Source organism: Portunus trituberculatus, chromosome 28 (assembly GCF_017591435.1).
Source record: "Portunus trituberculatus isolate SZX2019 chromosome 28, ASM1759143v1, whole genome shotgun sequence".
NCBI lineage: Eukaryota > Metazoa > Arthropoda > Malacostraca > Decapoda > Portunidae > Portunus > Portunus trituberculatus.
In genome coordinates, this window is record NC_059282.1 from 8,802,329 (window position 1) to 8,821,055 (window position 18,727).

At 42.9% G+C, this 18,727-nt stretch overlaps 1 protein-coding gene across 2 annotated transcripts; it reads right to left on the minus strand.

Moving 5' to 3' along the window:
• Positions 1-486: 486 nt before the first annotated feature.
• On the minus strand, positions 487-12,933 carry LOC123510028 (tubulin beta chain). Of its 2 annotated transcripts, none has more exons than XM_045264737.1 (5): positions 12,797-12,933; positions 4,431-4,546; positions 3,513-3,616; positions 2,817-3,061; positions 487-2,417 (listed from the first exon to the last, which is right to left on the minus strand). In XM_045264737.1, exons 1-5 carry the CDS (start codon positions 12,851-12,853, stop codon positions 1,605-1,607), a joined length of 1,335 nt encoding a protein of 444 aa, XP_045120672.1. In that variant the 5' UTR covers positions 12,854-12,933; the 3' UTR covers positions 487-1,604. The 2 variants fall into 2 exon arrangements, with proteins under 2 accessions (XP_045120672.1, XP_045120671.1); XM_045264736.1 differs by having other exon boundaries at positions 3,513-3,619.
• Between the last annotated feature and the right edge of the window lie 5,794 nt (positions 12,934-18,727).

Consider the following 18,727-nt stretch of genomic DNA (forward strand, 5'->3'; position numbering starts at 1 on the left):
TGTTTTGCAATTGCTTAAGATTGTGCCACGTCTATCAGTCCTTCCCAGCTGTTTTGCTCCTAATAAACTTCGCCCTATCAACTTCCTCCATACCATAGTATAGCCCCGACAATCAACACACTTACTTTGAATCAGCCTTCTGCTGTCTGCAATCCTTCCTACTTGCTTTCTACGCCACTCCTGCATACTAAAACCTTGATGAAAACGAAAATTGATGTGATGACCGGCTTGAATTCCTCCCATCCTCGCTTCTAGGTTGTTACTGACTGGTCAGCCGCTGAGGCGCTGACGCTGTTAATACGCCCCTCAGTAGTTGGCAACATTTTCCTGGCAGCCTATTGGTCAGGCGTGACAGCATGCCAGCTGTGATTGGTCAGTGTGCTGAAAGGAATTTTCCACGTAAGAGGAAACAACCCTCCCACCTCTATATAGCTGGACTTTTTGGTTATTGTGTGGATAAGTGATGAGTGTTAATGAAGAGCCTGGGACCATACAAACGTTTATTTAATGATAAAACTGCAGTAGTGAAATAAGTGAACGTAACATTACTTGCCATGAAAATGAAATGAGACATAAGAACAAATGAAACGTGAACCAACAGGAGGGTGGGGGAAGGTCAGGACAGACTACAAAAACCCCGCAATCTTGGGTCATGGTAAGGAGGGCACGGCATCAAGAGGGGACACAATAATAAATTAGCTCGGGTGGGGAAAAAGAAAGTCTTAAACTAATCTTACACAATTAAGTTTCGACCGATTAAACGTAAATTTCACTCTGCCAATAGTGACAACGCCTCGAGTCACGACCCTGACGAGTGGGAAGCGGCGCGCCTGGCTCGGATGAGACGCTGCTGTGACAGCCGAGGTTAACCATACCAGTGTTTAGGAGCAGCGAGGGTTGGACCAGCAAGGCGGCCCTCCCTGCACTCCATCCAGCCAGGACCTTCCCTCCTTCGTCACGACCCAGACTTCGCTCTCGACTCCCCTTCCAGACTGGGGTTAGAACAGAGACCTTTCTTTATCTTGACGCGTGCCGGACCCATCACGCAGACTTGGTGAATTGTGACATGGAGCAATTAATTATCTTTTTGTCCTTCTGTTTTGTTTTAAAGCGGCCTTGTTCCCAACCAATGAGTCTGTTGAGTGAAGCAAGTGAGACACCATTAGTCACTCGTCGGTTGGCAGTGTATTAGCACGTTGTGTCATGGAATGATCTTCCACTTAGCTCCTCTCAAAAGTATAATACACTAGAATTCAAAGACAATACCGAAAAATTCACAGTTAAGTATTTTGTATTACCGTGAAACTCAAATACTGCAGCATGAAACCCAATGCCAGAGAACCAGACGAACATGACTCCTTCAATGTGTCTGTCGCTTGTTTGTTTGTTTGTTTTGTTTTGTTTCCTTCTTGAATGAAGCGAGAAGTGGCAAACGAAGAGGCAAGTGAAGATAATCCTCCATGGCTTTATGAGACAACTTTTGGGACTCGTCGATAATCTGAGGCAAGCTGAAACTACACAGGATACCGGTAACCCTAGAAGAGCGCGGCGACACTGACGGAGGCGTGGGCGGGGTGGTCTTTGGGGGAGACAGGGAAGGCACTTTAGGCCTCCTCAGCGTGCTCCTCCTCGTCCTCGTATTCCTCCTCGGCCGTTGCGTCCTGGTACTGTTGGTACTCGCTCACCAAGTCGTTCATATTGCTCTCCGCCTCCGTGAACTCCATCTCATCCATGCCCTCGCCGGTGTACCAGTGGAGGAAAGCCTTTCGCCGGAACATGGCCGTGAACTGCTCAGAGATGCGACGGAAGAGTTCCTGGATAGCGGTGGAGTTACCGATGAAGGTGGAGGCCATCTTGATGCCGCGTGGGGGAATGTCACACACCGCAGTCTTCACGTTGTTGGGGATCCACTCCACGAAGTAAGAGGAGTTCTTGTTCTGGATATTCAACATCTGTTCGTCCACTTCCTTCATGGACATCCTACCTCGGAACACAGCGGCGACGGTGAGGTAACGGCCGTGGCGGGGGTCGCACGCTGCCATCATGTTCTTGGCGTCAAACATCTGCTGGGTGAGCTCGGGGACGGTGAGGGCGCGGTACATCTGAGAGCCGCGGGAGGTGAGTGGCGCGAACCCTGGCATGAAGAAGTGGAGTCGTGGGAAGGGCACCATATTGACGGCGAGTTTGCGGAGGTCTGCGTTGAGCTGGCCGGGGAATCGTAGGCAGGTGGTGACGCCGGACATGGTGAGGGACACGAGGTGGTTGAGGTCGCCATAGGTGGGCGTGGAGAGCTTGAGGGTCCTGAAGCAAATGTCGTAGAGTGCCTCGTTGTCAATGCAGTAAGTCTCGTCTGTGTTCTCGACCAGCTGGTGAACGGAGAGCGTGGCGTTGTAGGGCTCCACCACTGTGTCAGATACCTGGCGGAAAGACGCGGCATGAAGCGTGAAAGCACACAAAATACACACAAACGCACACACATACACACACACACGAGCTTGAACACAAATTACAAGCATTAATAGTGAGCGTATATTTTCTTTTCTCCCTTAAATCAATCAATCTATCCTCTCTTGTTACTCCGACGGTAGAAATCAATCCCTCCTTCTCCTCTCTTTCCTTTCCTTCCATCTTACTTTCTCCCCTTTCTCTTCCTTCTTTCCTCCACTTTCATTGCTAAATACTTCCCTCTTGCCTTATTTATATACTTGCTCTGCTCTCTCCCTACCTTACCTTCCTGTCTCCTTTCCTCACTGCCATTACTTGATCATCCTACCCTTTGTACTTCATCATCCCTTTCTTCTCAGCCTCCCCCTCACCTTTGGACTGGGCACCACGGAGAAGGTGTTCATGATCCTGTCGGGGTACTCTTCACGGATCTTTGAAATGAGGAGGGTACCCATGCCAGAGCCAGTGCCGCCGCCGAGGGAGTGAGTCAGCTGGAAGCCCTGCAGACAATCACATCCCTCAGACTCCTTCCTCACCACGTCCAGCACGGAGTCTACCAGCTCTGCGCCCTCAGTGTAATGACCTTTCGCCCAGTTGTTGCCCGCCCCGCTCTGACCTGTAGGAGGAGAGGACCGAGATGTGATGTTAGGTTAGGTTAAGTTTGGTCGTTTAGGTTCGTCTTGGTTTGGTTTAGTTGGTTCTAATACATGATATTCAGCTTATTAACAGACAGAAAAGAGGAACAGCAGAAGAAAAAGTAAGAAAAAGATGAGGTATAGAAGCTGAATGAATATGCAGAGGGAGAGGAAAAAGATAATCAGGTAGAGGTAAATATGACTACAGAAGAGGAGCAGGAGAAAAACAGTAAAAAAGAAGCAAGAGGGAAAGAAAACCACAGAGGAGAAGACGAGCGAGAAAACAGTAGAGAAGAAGCAGGAGGAGACGAAAACGATAGAGAAGAAACAGGAACAAGAAAAAAAAAACAGTAAAGAAAGAAGCAGGAGGAAGAGAAAACAATAGCCAAGAAGCAGAAGACAATGAAGCAAGAGAAGCAGCGAGTCACGTACCGAACACAAAGTTGTCTGGCCTGAAGAGCTGGCCGAAGGGACCCGACCTCACAGAGTCCATGGTGCCGGGCTCCAGGTCCACCAGGATGGCCCGAGGGACATATCTACTGGGAGGGGGAGAAGTGTTAAAGGAGTAGCGACTCTCACTCTCTCTCTCTCTCTCTCTCTCTCTCTCTCTCTCTCTCTCTCTCTCTCTCTCTCTCTCTCTCTCTCTCTCTCTCTCTCTCTCTCTCTCTCTCTCTCTCTCTCTGTATGATATTATGAAGTATATTACGTAGTTTGTATGTAAATTTTATCTATCTCCTGATGAAAACGAGGAGGAGGAGGAGGAGGAGGAGGAGGACGATGATGAAGAATGAACCATGAAAGATAGTGATGATGATGATAGTGAGGACAAAAGCAGGCGAGAGTAGGGAAGACAGGATGATGGAGGGTGGGGAGTAAGGAGGAGGGGGGGAAGAAAAATTACGGTGAATAGAGATGACATGGAGGGAGAGGTAAAGAAGGTGCAAAGAAGAGAAGGAAGAACAGAACAGAGAAACGGAAAATTATTATGATGTTAAGATAAGAATGAAAATAAGGAGGTTGAGGAGGAGGAGGAGGAGGAGGAAGAACAAGAATAAAATGATAGGAATATAAGTAGGATGAGAGAAGCCGAAGAGGAGGAAGAAATATAAGGAAAGATCAGGAAAAAGATAACAACAACAACACAAACACAAGAACACAAGGACCAAGAAAAAGAAGAAGAAGAAGAAGAAGAAAAGAAAAAAGAAGAAACAACAACACACAAGATAAACATAAAAAAAAAAACAGCAACAAACCCAACACCCCAAAAAAACACTCACCCACCACCACAAAAAATATAACAAAAAACAGACATCAAAACAACACCAACACCAACATAAAAGGTACACGTACTTTCCACCAGTGGCCTCGTTGTAGTACACATTGATCCTTTCCAGCTGCAGGTCATGATCCCCGCGGTAGGTGCCTGTCGGGTCGATGCCATGCTCGTCACTGATGATCTCCCAGAACTGAAACAAGAGTGCCACGACGTCAGAGAGAGACATGAGGGAGTGAGGAGAGAAAACGAGAGACACTATATTCAAAGAGAGGAATTAAGGTATAGAAACAGTGTAAGAAAAAGAGCCAGAGAAAGAGAGGGGAGGAGGAGAGGGTGGTGGGAGATATATGAGCTGAGGGTTTAATAAAAAGAGGTAAAGAAATAGGACGAAAAGGAAAGAATAGGTTAGAAAAAGAGGATAACATTCGAGCCCCACTCACGAACTCACTTAGGGAGAGAGAGAGAGAGAGAGAGAGAGAGAGAGAGAGAGAGAGAGAGAGAGAGAGAGAGAGAGAGAGAGAGAGAGAGAGAGAGAGAGAGAGAGAGAGAGAGAGAGAGAGAGAGAGAGAGAGAGAGAGAGAGAGAGAGAGAGAGAGAGAGAGAGAGAGAGAGAGAGAGAGAGAGAGAGAGAGAGAGAGAGAGAGAGAGAGAGAGAGAGAGAGAGTCAATATACATACCATACCACACATATCTACATAGTTTTAGTCCCCCCCTCCAACAACCTAATAACGAAAGTCTACGGAGGTGTTGTGCCGCATTTCACTAACTCGGCGGGACACGCTCGCCACGTTTCTCTTCAGTCTACGGGATAACTTTCACTTAACTTATCAACTCCACATTAGTATTGAACTTAAGCCTCCTTGAATGCCTCCTGTGTTTAAGTCTATGGAGAGAACTTGTCATGTTTCAGTAAGTCTACGGTTAAGTTTACATTTAGTCCAAGATATTCATTGTATTTTAAGGTTATAAGAAGAGTTTCCTGCATCTCAATTTAGCCTAGGGAACTCTTCTATAACATAAACAAATGATGTTACTAGAAATAAATGTTTTTTCTATAGTAATGCTTCTGAAATTCAAGCTTCCTCTCCCTTCCCGCCTCAGTGTATTTGCAAAAGCATTATAATCTAATAGAAAGCTACTACAAAAGGAGATTTCATATACAGAGACATCCCCAACCCTCTTCCTTCCTTTAGGTATAAACATTCGTGGAAAATTAGGGTTCGAATAAAAAAAGAGGTAGAAAATTGGAAGGAGAGAAAAAAAATACAGTGTTTTCGAAGGAGTTAATTTGCAGGTGCCAGATTGCGATACTGGGGGAAGCTTAATTAAGACAGGTGTGTGTGTGTGTGTGTGTGTGTGTGTGTGTGTGTGTGTGTGTGTGTGTGTGTGTGTGTGTGTGTGTGTGTGTGTGTGTGTGTTTGTTTAAAATTCCTCATAAGGGTAGGTCATCGAGACACACACACACACACACACACACACACACACACAAGAGAGAGAGAGAGAGAGAGAGAGAGAGAGAGAGAGAGAGAGAGAGAGAGAGAGAGAGAGAGAGAGAGAGAGAGAGAGAGAGAGAGAGAGAGAGAGAGAGAGAGAGAGAGAGTCAATGACCCTCATGATCAATACCTGTACATGACAAGGTCCAGTAAGAGACAGTATGGCATGTGTGTGTGTGTGTGTGTGTGTGTGTGTGTGTGTGTGTGTGTGTGTGTGTGTGTGTGTGTGTGTGTGTGTAGAACAGTATCAGTATCAGTATCAGTTCTTGAATGTGAGTGAATGAATGGCATGAGATACAGGACGAACGGTTTAAGTACTGTCCCTTTAACCTCTCTCTCTCTCTCTCTCTCTCTCTCTCTCTCTCTCTCTCTCTCTCTCTCCTGCAATATCAGTGTTACCAGAACCTTCACAAAAATGTCACGCCTTCCAGACAGACCGTGAGTTTCCACCGCGCCCAGGAGGAGGAGGAGGAGGAGGGTGTTTGTCCCGCACATGCGCACTCCTACTGTCGCATGCCGGGTGAGAGGCAGGCGAGAGGGAGGGAGAGGGGAGGGGGAGAGACAGGAGAGGGACTGTAAGGAAGAGGAGGTGGTGGTGGTGGTGGTGGTTATGGTGGTGGTGGTGGTGGTAGTGCATGTTAGCTAAGCCGTGCGCGGGGATGACGTCAAATGAGTCACTGTCTGCGCACGTCTCAGGGAAATCAAAACAAGATCTTATCAACAGACGGAGACACTCATATGATCAACAAATATATATAATGAAATAAAAATATAATGAATGTAAAAGAACAATAAGGGAAAAATGTATGACAAAAGTATATTCTGATGATGAAGAAACTGAAAAGAAAATACATAACTATGTTTTTTTTAAGCATACGAAATTAAATAAACATATATAGAAACCAACATATCTATTTACATTTATCTATTTGTCCATTTATTATTATTTCTCTACGCTCAAAGAAAAAGGAAAGAGGAAAAGAATAATTTGTGAGTGACGAATGGAAAATAAAGGATAACGAAAAGATAAAAGGAAAATAGAGGGAAAAACATTAGCATTGGTAAAATACTGGTGACATACTCTCTCTCTCTCTCTCTCTCTCTCTCTCTCTCTCTCTCTCTCTCTCTCTCTCTCTCTCTCTCTCTCTGACATTCGCATACCTTCTAAACCTTGCCATTTTTCCCTTTCTTTCTGACCTTTCTTTTCACCTATGACCCTTTCTCTCTCTCTCTCTCTCTCTCTCTCTCTCTCTCTCTCTCTCTCTCTCTCTCTCTCTCTCTCTCTCTCTCTCTCTCTCTCTCTCTCTCTCTCTCTCTCTCTCTCTCTCTCTCTCTCTCTCGTCTGGCACTAAGACATAAGAAATATGAATATGAGAGAGAGAGAGAGAGAGAGAGAGAGAGAGAGAGAGAGAGAGAGAGAGAGAGAGAGAGAGAGAGAGAGAGAGAGAGAGAGAGAGAGAGAGAGAGAGAGAGAGAGAGACTTTAACACTTAGGGGGTGAAAGCCTCAAGGGAAAGGAGAGGTGGTGGTTAGCTCTTTAACTTAAGAACTATGGCCAACAATTAAAATTCTCTCTCTCTCTCTCTCTCTCTCTCTCTCTCTCTCTCTCTCTCTCTCTCTCTCTCTCTCTCTCTCTCTCTCTCTTTCAGAAAGGTCAGAGAGCAAAATAGTAAAGAATAAAAGTGAGAAAGAGTGAAATATAAATGATTAGAGAGAGAGAGAGAGAGAGAGAGAGAGAGAGAGAGAGAGAGAGAGAGAGAGAGAGAGAGAGAGACCGTCTGGCTGGCTGGCTGGCTGGCTAACAAAATCAATATCCTTCGTCGGTTCCCTCCACCACCTATCCTGACCTTGCCACACCCCACTTGACACACTGCACCACCACCACCACCACCACCATTATCATTCCCATTATCATCAGCGTAACCATTAGCATTAACATTTTCCATCACTTCATCCCACCATCACCATTACCACCACTAATCCTTCTCTTTTGCAAACTTGTTTCTCTATTTTTTTTTTCTTTTCTTCTTTTCATTCTTGTTTTCTGTTTCTCTTCATACGTTCTTTGTTTTTTCTTTTTCTTTTTTTGCCTTCATTTTCTTTCCTATGTCTTGTTTTTACTTGTATCTTTGTAACCTTTTCCATTTTCTCTAGTTCCTTCCTTTTCACGTATTTTACTCTTTCTTCCTCTCCTTTCCTACTTCCTTTTTAAGTCCAATCTCCCTCATTTCTCTCTCTCTCTCTCTCTCTCTCTCTCTCTCTCTCTCTCTCTCTCTCTCTCTCTCTCTCTCTCTCTCGTCTCTCTTCTCGTATGTACACCTTCAATCCTTTCATTCCTTCTTCTCTTCCTTTCCCTTTTTGCAGTTTCCTCCCTCCTTCATTTCCTTTTTCCTTTCTCCCCTTCCACTAATACTTCCCTCTCATTGCTTCTCCTTCCTCTGTTCCTCAGTTTAACCCACATCTTCCTTCTTTCTTCTTCCTCCTCTTCCTTTTCACCAACATCCCTCTCTCTCTCTCTCTCTTTCATCTTTTCTCTCGTCATCTCTCCTTCCCTTCAGACTGCCCACACTTCCTCCTTCCCTCCTCCCACCCTTTCAACACTTCCTCCGCCTGTGACATATATTAGTAACAGGATCCTGGGAGGGGAGGGGCTGGGAGGAAGGAGGGGAGGGGTTAGCGGGGCGGGAGACGGATGGGGCGGGGTAGAGGCAAGTTTGATGAGACTAAAAATAAGACTGACTTACTCTTCCCAACTTGAGTGTTTCTAAGGATAAGAGAGAAAGAGAGAGAGAGAGAGAGAGAGAGAGAGAGAGAGAGAGAGAGAGAGAGAGAGAGAGAGAGAGAGAGAGAGAGAGAGAGATTATACACCAAAAAAGAAAGAAAAACGTCAGAATTACACACAGAAATAAAGAAAAACAAAAGAAAAACCACACATAGTCCTTTTCCTTCAACCTACAGATAGATAGATCAATAAAAAAGATAGATAGACAGATAGATAGATTAATAGATAGCCAAAATAGACAGCTACAAAAATCATATATACATTCCAATACAATCCTGTTTAGTTAGGTTAGGTTAGCTTACGTTAGGTTAAGTTAGGTTACGTTAGGTTAGCCCACAAAATCATAAGCCCATCTCTAAACTTCCATTCACAAAGCCACAGAAGAGCAAAGCCGCGCCAATGTTAAGTCATGGAGGCACGCTAAGCCAGATACGCACCGGTGGCTTACGGCAAGTTGGGTTACAAGGCTACAAGGTCACGAGACTGGCTTACTGCTTCTACTGAATCCCTTCTGGTGAAAAGACAGCTTGAAAGGTGGTGGTGGTGGTGGTGGTGGTGGTGGTGGTGGTGGTGGAGGTGGAGGGAGGGAAGGAGGAAGAAGTAGAAATGAAGAAGTAGAAAAGAGAAGATGAAAAGAGAAGAAAAGAAAAGAAGAAGAGAAGAGAAAAGAAGAGAAGTAGAAGAAAAGAAGACAAGAGAAGAGAAAAAAAGAGAAGAGAAAAGAGAACAAGAACAAGAATAACGACAAGAAGAAGAAGAAGAAGAAAAGAAGAAGAAGAAGAGAAGAGAAAAGAGAACAAGAACAAGAATAACGACAAGAACAACAAGTAAAACAAGAAGAATACCAAGAACAAGAATAAGAAAAGAAACAACAGGAACAAGAAACAAAACAAGAACAAAAAACAATAAGAAGGACGAGAAAAATGAGAAATGGATACAAAAAAAAAATAGCAAATGCAAGAAAAGGACCCGAAACAACAATAACAAAAGAGAGTAAAGAACAAGAACAAGGTGTAACTAAATGGGTTCCACTTCCTTGCTTCCTTTCCTTGTTTGTAATTTTGTTGCGTAAGTGTGTCAGTTACTTTACACCTACTACACCTGACTGTGGCCTAGATTGTGTGTGTGTGTGTGTGTGTGTGTGTGTGTGTGTGTGTGTGTGTGTGTGTTAGATACGTACATGGAAAGATTAGAATTGCTACGCCTATGATTAACAACTAAAGTAAAAAATACAAAATCGTCACATGCTTCCCTCGTTTTCTTTTCCATAGTGTTTCTTAGTACAGCCGTGGCGAGAATGTGAGCAATCTACAACACACACTTCTTTTGTATTAAGCATTTACCTTCTAAGTCTTCCAAGCAGCGAAGAGTCTCCTTACATTTTAGTCAGAATAGAGCTCGTACTCTCAAACACTTCACCTTCACTATTTCAAAAGGCTTTATCTAAATTTACACGAGTTTTTTAAGGTGTTTTTATGGTTCTAGAGGGAGAGTGACAAGATTTCTACATTACTAACTGTAGAAACACTCTTGAAAACCCCGGCTAATCATATCTGTGGCCTTGGAAAACAGCCGTGGTGAGAGAGCAATACCATTATGAATACGGACCTTTAAATACTGTCACGAGTCCTTTCTACCTGTGTTCAGCTGTGGTAGTGTTGCCAAGTACGCTGCAGATCCCTTGTGCATGCAGGAATAATGAAGAATTGGTAATATCTTTATCAGCTTGTTTGTTTCAAGGTCGAGTATTGAAGGTCGATTATTCTGCAGTCTTTTAAAGGTCAGATGTGCCTTATTGGTCCAAGTGTGTGTGTGTGTGTGTGTGTGTGTGTGTGTGTGTGTGTGTGTGTGTGTGTGTGTGTGTGTGTGTGTGTGTGTGTACACACACACACACACACACACACACACACACACACACACACACACACACACACACACACACACACACACACACACACACACACACATCTCTCCCAATTCATTTTCTATTCATACCTCTTCCCCGTACTCTCTCTCTCTCTCTCTCTCTCTCTCTCTCTCTCTCTCTCTCTCTCTCTCTCTCTCTCTCTCTCTCTCTGACAACAGTATGGAGAGGCACAAGTTGAATGTATTTCCGTCAGGCTGAAGACTCGTATCCAGGATCTCTTGTACGTATGCTGACCACCACGCCAAGAGAATTGAGTGATTAATAAGAGGAAATGGAATACAAGAGACGTGAGAAAAGAAAAGTACAGATTATCTCCACTGAACCTGTGACCTCTTGCGCGTATGCATGCTATACTATACGAAAAACACAGAGTAATAAAGGTAAATTGAATACATAAGGTCAAATGAATAACTTAACTAAATACGTGGGTTAACAGTCAGTCAGATGAGCAATTGTTCCTTAAAAAAAAAATAAGAATATTGAAAACGAGGGAAGAAATCAAGGGACAAAGATCAAATGAGTAACAAAAATGCAACCACAGCTAAAACAAGCGATGAGTCAGACGAGCAACTGAACTCAAATATCGACAAAAAAAATAGAATAAATAAATAAGTAAATAGAAAGCATTTAAGCGGATGAGGATTAAGTGAACCAAGTGAGTAAGCAGACCAAGTTCCTTTCTGGCGCAGTGAAAGTATCGTACAGTGCAAAGTCAAGTATCGCACGTCTGGCAGCCGGCAAATCCTTCCCTGAATGTCTGCAGAGAGAGAGAGAGAGAGAGAGAGAGAGAGAGAATACAGCCTTTGATCCTCAGTATTACGACATTGCAGAATATAATAACGGTAATTACATTCTAAGGATTACATTTCTGCTAATTAGACAGGCAATGTGCTGGTGTGCTGCATTGTATAATTAGATTCATTCTTTTAAAGTATAATAGTAATAGAAGAAGAAAAGGAGAAGAAAGAGAAAGAATAATCATAATAATACCAAAAATACAAGCACGAACGAATGAAAATAGAAGAAAATAGAAAACAAAAAAGGCAAATAGAAAAATCAGCTTATAAAGTTACCACTACCACACTCAGGCCAGTATCCGCTTTGCTCTCTCACCATCACTACTTTCCAAAGGCTTTAATTGAAGATGATCATGTCTTTAAGGGTATTTCTATGTTTCCGGTGATGGACTAGCAAGATTTCTAGATTACTGTAAGAAGAAAAGTCTCGAAAACCCTGCTAGTTGTCTCTGTAGCCTTCCAAAACTGTCCTGGTGAGAAAGCAAATAGTTTCTGAATGCGGACATAAATTGCAAAGCTGTATGCACCATTCCTACACCCACGCTTTCCTCAACCAAGACCACAGAGTCAGACCTTTCCCTTTAAAACCCAGCATTAAACAGAAAACGAGGTGACACTTCTACACACGCCCCCGCCACGCCCACCTCCATCAGAAATACAACTATACTAGACTTGTAGGGAATGTATTAGAGAAATTAAGAGGATAAATGAGACAGAACCTGGTATTAGACTATAGAAATTAAGGAAATTGGTATGAGAGAGAGAGAGAGAGAGAGAGAGAGAGAGAGAGAGAGAGAGAGAGAGAGAGAGAAGGAAAAGGTTAATTCCTATAAGAGAGGAAGTCTGCACGTGTGTGTGTGTGTGTGTGTGTGTGTGTGACAGCAAGCACGTAGGAAGGAAGGCAAAGTAAGTAGTAGTAGTAGTAGTAGTAGTAGTAGTAGTAGTAGTAGTAGAAGTGGTGGTGGAGGTGGTGGTGATGGCATTAAATTACTAATGAACTACTTAACTTCCACTACATCACCACCAACACCACCATCTTCCCTCGCTCTCCCCTCACTCTCTCTCTCTCTCTCTCCCTCCTCCCCTCACTCTCTCTCTCCTCATCACGATCACTCCCCTCTCACTCATCACGATCACTGACAACTGTTACTCATCATCTCTTCCCCTGCTACTCTCCCCTCACCCTGTCATCCCTCGATCCCGCTCCCCTTCCCCTCACTAGCGGATACCTACAGCCCCCTCCCCTTCCTTCTTTCCCCTCACCAGTACCTCACCCTTCCCCTTTTATAATCCTTCGTGGTAGCTGGTCTAGCTTCCCCTCTCCGTCTCATCACCACTAATACCTCTTCCCCTCAGCACTTTCCCCTCTTCCTGGCTAAGACAACACGCTTCACCACCACCACCACTAACAGCACCGCACCACACAGCCACTTTGCACTTACTTTGGCGCCAATCTGGTTACCACACTGGCCGGCTTGAATGTGCACAATTTCTCTCATGGTGGTGGAGTAATACTAGTAAGGTTAGCACTGCAGTAAGCGTTTGAATGAGTCACAAACCCCGGACGCTGTTTATATAATGCGCCGTAGGAGGTCGACCACGCATGCGCTGCCTCTTCCCACGCATGCCAACCCTACCGATTCGTCCCATGCACCTACCAGTAATTCAGTTTTTTTCCTCATTAGCGCTTGAAATTAATGGTTTTAGGTTGCGGAATAAGTGTTAGTTGTTGATTTACGTTAGTCAGTGTCTGTGGTAGTGGTCTGGCAGGCGTGGTTTGGGTGGTAGTGTCAGTGGAGGGTTGCCAGCGGTGGGGGTATCGATTTTGGGTAAATCAATTGTACACGCCCATATCGGAAAACCTTCGCCAGCGCCCGGTAGACACTAGCCAGCCCTCTCCCCTTTAATGCCATTCTACTTAGTAATTACACACAAGGAGTAATTACACATCAAGGGATGCTACATACATACACAAACATACACGAGTCAAAAGGATGTGGAGGTGTGAAGTGTCATCTACCACTCTCGTCTCCTTCCTCCCGCTGTCACTTCACCTCTCTCCCTCTCCCACTCTCTCCCTCGCCGCTTCCCCACCCAGTAATAACGGTAACACCGGCTTGCCCTGCCTACCTACCCGGCATGCTAACCTCCTTTTCACCTATTTTTCTCCTATCATGCATGGCTCCCTTCCACACTTCTGTATATTCGAGAGCTACTGTCATTGTTTCCATCCTAGAATACTAACAATGTCTTCTCTACACTCCAGCATGCTAATCTATTTTCACCTATTTCTCAGCGTGTCATGGATTTTGTCTGTGTTATTTGTACTCGTAGTTTCACATGTTCTTAAGATTTTCCCATTGTTTTTTCCCTATCCAGTGGGTCTTGGCTATATTCACCATACTCACCAATTTTCCTCCTATTTCTCTCCATTACCTCCTTCAGTACTGGGACGCTTTTTTACCATGAGTTTTGGGGTACGATTAGAATGTTTTATTTACATTATGAACGGTCTATGGAGGTCAGAAGATTAATGGCCAGAGTCTTCACTATTTTAATCCCCATGTAAGTTTCTGAAGCTGTATAAAATCACCAAAGTAAGCGAAATGAATATGAAAACGCGTCCTGTTACTGAAAGGGGTTAAGCTTCTGTCACTGGTTTCTTCTTGCTCAATATAATAAAGTCTTCAGATGACCTATTGTTCACCTATATCCTCCCGCTGTCAAGATGTCCTGTGTGTGTTCTATATATAGGTCTTTGATACTATTCACGCCCTCCCATCTCGACAAAATGGTTATGTCAATGTGCACGCTATTCTATCGAAGACCTGTCAGCTTTAACACCTAACTTCTCTTTTATCTGTTTTATTTTTATTTCTCTATTCTTCAGGGACACCTCGGTCTTATTTCGGTGTTCACATGACAAGACAGCCCCATACACCTTCACAAACCGGTTACATCAATGCCACTGAAACCCTAGTGACTTTAATCCCTTGAGTAGTGGGACACATTTTTACCTTGAGATTTGTGTACGATTAGATTATTTTATTGACATTAGGAAAGATTTTTGGAGGTTTGAAGATTAATGGTCACAGTCTTCACTATTCTAATCCCAACATGTGTTTCTGAAGCCGTATAAAATCACCAAAAAGTAAGTAAAATGGATATGGAAACATGGCACTGAAGGAGTTAATATCCTCCCTTATCTTTCTTATTTTCCCCCTCTTATATCTTGAGTTTGCTGAGGTACCTGGTGTCTTGTTGAATTATTTACATGTCTATATATCCCTAACCTATCCCTCTGCCTTCCATTTTTCGTCTCCTTTCATGATTTTACCTTGATACCGTGAGTGTTGTTTCAATGTTTACAAGACAATATCAAACCATTCACCTCCACAAAAGGGTTACACCAATATTCACGCTACTCTGTTGAAAATCCGTCAGCTTTAATATCCCAACTTCTTTTTCTATTTTTTTCTCCTCTTTCTCCTCGAATTTCCATTATATTTACGGATATATTCCCAGACTTATTTCAATGTTTTCATGCCAAGACACCCAGGTCAGGTTAGAGAAGATAGCTCAGGTTAGATTCAAGTTTGTTTAGAATTAGAATGATAACAAATATGTCAGAAAAGAAGAAAACGGAAAAAGTACATAAAAAAATTCAAATAAACGAAGAAACATAAACACATGTGAATAAGTCAGTAAATAATGATCAAAATAATAACTTTTTTTTTTTTTCCTTTTCTATCCCGTATCAGTTTAAACAAAAAATTACTAAAAATTATCAGTGTTACAAATCAACAATATTAAGGTTCTGCAGGTCAGTTTTATTCCCCCCTTCCTCTGGTTCTGCGGGTCAGTTTTGTTGCCCTTTCCTTCTGGTTCGTGGAAAGGCAAGTGTTCCCGAAGATTCCTGTGCTTGCTGGAATATGCTAACTGTACGCCCTCCCTCCTGTTGTGCGGACGTGGTTATACTGTACAATTTTCCTTATAATTCGTGCTGCATTAGGTGGTGGTGGTGGTGGAGGTGGTGGTGGTGGTGGTAACAGAAGAAGAAGAAGAAGAAGAAGAAGAAGAAGAAGAAGAAGAAGAAGAAGAAGAAGAAGAAGAAGAAGAAGAAGGAAAAGATGATGAAGAAGAAAAAGAAGGAAAAGATGATGATGATGATTATGATGATGATGATGATGAAAAGAAAAGAAAAAGAAGAAGAAGAAGAAGAAGAAGAAGATGATGATGATGATGATGATGATGATGATGACGATGATAAGGATGAAGAAGAAGAAGAAGAAGAAGAAGAAGAAGAAGAAGAAGAAGAAGAAGAAGAAGAGAAAGATGATGACAAAGAAGAAGAAGACGAAGAAGATGTGGCAACAGAAAAAGAATGGAGAAAAACGAAGAGGAGGAGGAAAAGAAGAGAAGGAGAAGGAGGAGAACAAATTTAAAAACCTACGAAGCAAAATTATCTTCCTCTCTCTCTCTCTCTCTCTCTCTCTCTCTCTCTCTCTCTCTCTCTCTCTCTCTCTCATGGTCTATCGAAGCGGTGGTCAGGAAGGAAGAGAGGAAAACATTGGCTTCTGTTCGCTTTTATATGGTTTCTGATACACTATAAAACTGATCCTCTCTCTCTCTCTCTCTCTCTCTCTCTCTCTCTCTCTGCGTGTTGAGTAAAAACAATAAACTATAAAGGGAGGCTGAAAAGAAGAAAGGAACAAAGAGAATAAGAAGGGGGAGAGAGAGAGAGAGAGAGAGAGAGAGAGAGAGAGAGAGAGAGAGGAAACAATTTAGTAAGTACTCTTGATGGGGAGAAGTAACAGACAAGTGAACAAATCTCAGGTGACACGCCCTCTCTCTCTCTCTCTCTCTCTCTCTCTCTCTCTCTCTCTCTCTCTCTCTCTGATAACATTTTTCCGTCATTTTTGTTCATTTTCTCATTTTTTTGCTATTCTTTTTTTGTAATTCTTTTTCAGCAATACTTTTTACTTTACTTTTCATATTTTTATCTATTTCTACTTCTATTTATGATCATTTTCTTATCACTGTTATCATTCATGTTCTTATACAAATAGTTTAGTGATACGAAACATTTGTAATCATTTTTTTTCTCTCCCTCGTAAATAAATAAGGGTAAAAATGAACACACATACATCACGAGAGGAAAAAAAAATAATAAAAATGCTCAGAATAAAGTTGTTTCGCATTTTTGTTTATTTATTTACGAAGAGAAACACATTCCAGTTTACAACATCTGAATTTATTTTAATGTATTCCTCTCTCTCTCTCTCTCTCTCTCTCTCTCTCTCTCTCTCTCTCTCTCTCTCTCTCCGTTCCATCTCATTTTCTCTCCCCTCTTCCCTTTCGGTCTCCCTCTCTTCTTCTTCCACACCTTTCTTCCTTTTTCTCATTCCTTCTTTCCTTATTTCCCTTCCTTTCCCTTCACTCCTCCATTCCTCTCTTCATTTTAATTTCCCCTTCCTTTTCCCCTACCTCTCTTTTTCTCTCCTTTTTCTCTCATTTTCTCCACTTCTCTTTTTTTCTCTCTTTTTCCCTTTCTCATATCACTTTCCTCTATTCTCTCCATTTTTCCTCCAATCCTTCACGTTATCTTTCCTCCAATCTTACTTCTTATCTTTCCCTTCCTATTCCTTCCCCTTTTCCTTCAATTTTTCCTTTTTATCTCTCCTCTCTTCCCTTCACTTCTTTCCCTTATCTTTCCCTCCCCTCCACTTCTTTCTCTTATCTTTCTCTCTCGCCTTCCTTCCACTGTCTCTCATTATCCATCCCTTCATCTCTCTCTCTCTCTCTCTCTCTCTCTCTCTCTCTCTAAACGTAATAGAAGTAGCCACACCTTTATAAACATTTACAAACAGCCCTCCAATGTTTACTGACGGGGAAAACATCAAAGCGTGAATCTCCTATAGGAAATCTTATTACTGTTCACATTTTCTTCCCCAGTGTGGCTTAGGAAAGGAAAGGAGACACTGAGCAGTATTTTGTAACGCTTTGCTCTCTCGCCACGACTGTTTTCAAAGGCCACAGAGAGATTAGTCGAGTTCTCAAGACTGTTTCTCCTGTTGATACTGCAGAAATGTTGTTAATTTGTCACTAGAATCGTAAAAATACCATTGAATGCGGCAGATTAAGGGTTGTATTCAGATACACTTTACTCTCTCACCACAGCTTTTTTTTTTTTTTTTCAAGGCCACAGAGAAGGCTGGTCGGATTCTAAACAGAGTATTTCTTTTTAATAACGCAGAAATCACGTTAATTTGTCACTGCAACCATCAAAACACTAAAGAAAACCTGTGTGCCTTTGACTAGAACCTTGACAAATAGTGGAAGTACATCGTGGAAGTCTTTTAAAATAGGAACCTAAATATCGAACCTTGTGTCAGATGAGAAACAAAAGAGGATCGCATGTTTCACTCCCTTATGTCGCGCGTTCACAAATAAAGCTAAAAACTAATAAATAAAGTAAAGCAATGAGTAAAGCACCTCAACACTGTCAAAACTATCGTACGTGGTTGACTAATTACCGAACCTAGAGTCAAATGAGGAGGAACATGAAAAAGAACAGCCATTTCACTTATTTCAACACTCGTATTTCGCTTATTTCAACACTCGTAAGGAAAGTATTGGTTCAAGGGCTCAGTGACGCGTGAGTCGGGGTTCGTGTGGCGCTGGGGAGCCGGAAGTCGTTACCTGGGCTGCATTATCAGTTACCGTGGGAAGGTAAACTGTCAACCCTCTCACCTGTCCTGCCCTCCCACCTCCAGGGGAAAAAAGAGACACCGATCAGAGCTTTTAACTTCCAGAGCTCGTAATTAACTTATACGGGGGAGGGAAAAAAGTGAAGGAAAAAAATAAAATAGAATAAATTAAAGGAAAACGGATTAAAGAAGGGGGATTACATGTGTGTGTGTGTGTGTGTGTGTGTGTGTGTGTGTGTGTGTGTGTGTGTGTGTGTGTGTGTGTGTGTGTGTGTGTGTGTGTGTGTGTGTGTGTGTGTGTGTGTGTGTGTGTGTGTGTGTGTGTGTGTGTGTGTGTGTGTGTGTGCACGTCAAAATGGAAATATATAAATAAACAAAAAGAAAAAAGAAATCGACGCTTTTTAAATACATACCCATGATTAACTAAAGGAAAAAAAACTCAAATACACACACACACACACACACACACACACACACACACACACACACACACACACACACACACACACACACACACACACACACACACACACACACACACACACACACACGTCACCACAAAAACAGCTATATCAAACCAAGCGAAATGACGTGTGCGTGTGTGTGCGTGCCTACGTGTGCGTGTGCCTGCGTTACCTCACGTGCGTTCATTTACAGCACGCG

What these genes read in the sequence shown, in the direction of transcription:
- LOC123510028 (XM_045264736.1), bottom strand. Translation starts at nt 12,853, where the DNA reads ATGAGAGAAATTGTGCACATTCAAGCCGGCCAGTGTGGTAACCAGATT. An exon ending in GTAACCAGATTGGCGCCAAA is followed by an intron (nt 4,547 to 12,796) that starts GTAAGTGCAAAG and finishes CTCTTGTTTCAG; the next exon opens with TTCTGGGAGATCATCAGTGA. An exon ending in CCGTGGTGCCCAGTCCAAAG is followed by an intron (nt 2,418 to 2,816) that starts GTGAGGGGGAGG and finishes TCTTTCCGCCAG; the next exon opens with GTATCTGACACAGTGGTGGA.